The sequence below is a fragment of the Trichechus manatus genome, unplaced genomic scaffold (assembly GCF_000243295.1).
Source record: "Trichechus manatus latirostris isolate Lorelei unplaced genomic scaffold, TriManLat1.0 scaffold00029, whole genome shotgun sequence".
NCBI classification, from domain to species: Eukaryota; Metazoa; Chordata; class Mammalia; order Sirenia; family Trichechidae; genus Trichechus; species Trichechus manatus.
The window spans coordinates 10,561,503-10,563,312 of NW_004443965.1; the positions used below are offsets into that span (position 1 = coordinate 10,561,503).

General features: G+C 48.7%; 1 protein-coding gene across 1 annotated transcript; it reads right to left on the reverse strand.

Annotated features, from left to right (window-relative positions):
* Window positions 1-890: 890 nt before the first annotated feature.
* TMEM174 (transmembrane protein 174) lies at window positions 891-1,802 on the reverse strand. Its single transcript, XM_004374503.1, has 2 exons — window positions 1,173-1,802; window positions 891-996 (listed from the first exon to the last, which is right to left on the reverse strand). Exons 1-2 carry the CDS (start codon window positions 1,799-1,801, stop codon window positions 891-893), a joined length of 735 nt encoding a protein of 244 aa, XP_004374560.1. The 5' UTR covers window position 1,802.
* Window positions 1,803-1,810: the final 8 nt, after the last annotated feature.

Below are 1,810 nucleotides of genomic sequence, written 5' to 3' on the forward strand. Positions count from 1 at the left end.
GTGGTGACATGGCAGCTGTACTCTGTCTGATTCAACAGAACTCATCTAGGGGTGCATAGGGAAGTGTGTGAGTGCTGTGAGACCACTGGGCCCTGTGCGTTCATGTCTAGCACAGATTCCAGCCTGGGGTGGACCAAGAGCCCAGCCATGTACATCGCACATCAAGCTTCAACTTTGCAGAAGAGAACAGCAGCAGCCAAGAGTCACCGTGGCCCAGTGATCACTTATGGATTTGTTCACCTCATTGTCCTAGTATTTTTTATTTTGGGTGATTTAGCTAGCTATCTAATACTATTCTAACAGAAGACATTATTTTGTTTAATTTAACTTGTTTTCTATTTATTTATTTATTGCTGCCCTTAAGATACCCAAACTCCTCAAGGGACACTAGATGGCAATCAAGTCTTCAGGGATATGCAAGTCCCCCTTTGAGGCTGAGGGCAGGCACTGGGAAATCTCCAGTTGGGCCTATTTTTGCTTCCCGGCTTCCTGCCACCCCTACTCTCACCACTATGGAAACTCCCCGAGGTCTCAGAAAGGTGATCTTTCTCTTGGCTGCTGAAGTTAATTAACATTGAGACACCAGTGTCTTCCTGAACAGAAAGGGGTGAGTTGATAAACAGGTGACATTCCTGCTCCTGAACTTTACTCAGGGGATTTCTTACATGAGGGAATTAGACACTGTACCGGAAGGGAATTTCCCCATCCCAGCCTAATTTTTGTTAAGCTGAGTCATTTTACCTCCCACTTCCCATGGCCTTCCACCCCCAATAGTTGAATAATGTCTGCCTGGGTGGCTCAGCTGTCTAACTTCTGAGGGTCACAGCATAGAACAACTCAGTTGTCAGGTAACAATGACTAAAACGACTGCTCCCTTAGCATTTTAGTCTCTAGCGAGGGACTGAGTATATTTCTTCGTATGGGGGAGGAGAGTAGCAGGTACACTCCTCATCTTCCAGCTGTGTCTCTTCTAGCTGCTCCACACAAGTACTTGACCTGGAATGTCAACAGAAAAGACAGATGCATCACAACCCAGAGGGCCACTCACAGACAAAATGCCACCATCCTGGGCAGCAAAGATTTACACACTCTGCCACCTTCCTTACAAACACAGCCATGGACCATAACTGATATAGCTAGAGCAGGAGCACGCTCCAACACACACACCATACCTGTCATTCCCACCATCCACGTAAGAGGGGTAGTCCTCCTCATCATCAACAAATGCAGTGTTATCCTGAGGGTAGATGGTGTAGTACTGAGGAGGACTTGGCATGGCGGCCACTGCCCCTCCAGAGGATATAAGACCACACGGGTTCACCACTGGCTGCAGGTAGGCGGTGTTCATCCCAATGGGCTCCTGAGAACCATAAGGAGGAGGGATATACTGTACCACAGTGGCCCCATGGAAGGTGATGGGTTGATTGATGCCAGTAAAAACAAATGATTGTCCACCTGGTGTTTGTTCCGAGTCCAGGATCCTTTCCTCATTTTCTTTGCACAACTGGCAGGAGAGCATTTTGAACTTGCACACAGCAATCAGGATGAACGTCACCCCAACCGACAGCAGGATGGGCCCAAGGAGCTGGGTCCACTCAAAGTGGGATACACCTTGGTATTTGATCCAACCCATGACGGTGAATGTGATCCCCACCAGTCCCAGGAAGACGCCTGAGAAGAGCAGAGTGGCACCCGCCTTGTCATCATCTGACACGTGGATGTCAGTGGTACTGGGTGTGTAAGGGGTGACCGAAAACACGTTGAAAGGGAAGTCCTCCACACATCTCCTGCCCTGCTCCATTGTTCCTCA

Bases quoted from the DNA above. Each gene is read 5' to 3' on its own strand.
- TMEM174 (XM_004374503.1), bottom strand. From the start codon at position 1,801: ATGGAGCAGGGCAGGAGATGTGTGGAGGACTTCCCTTTCAACGTGTTT. The intron at 997-1,172 runs GTATGGTGTGTG...TTGACATTCCAG, and splicing joins GTGGATGGTGGGAATGACAG to GTCAAGTACTTGTGTGGAGC.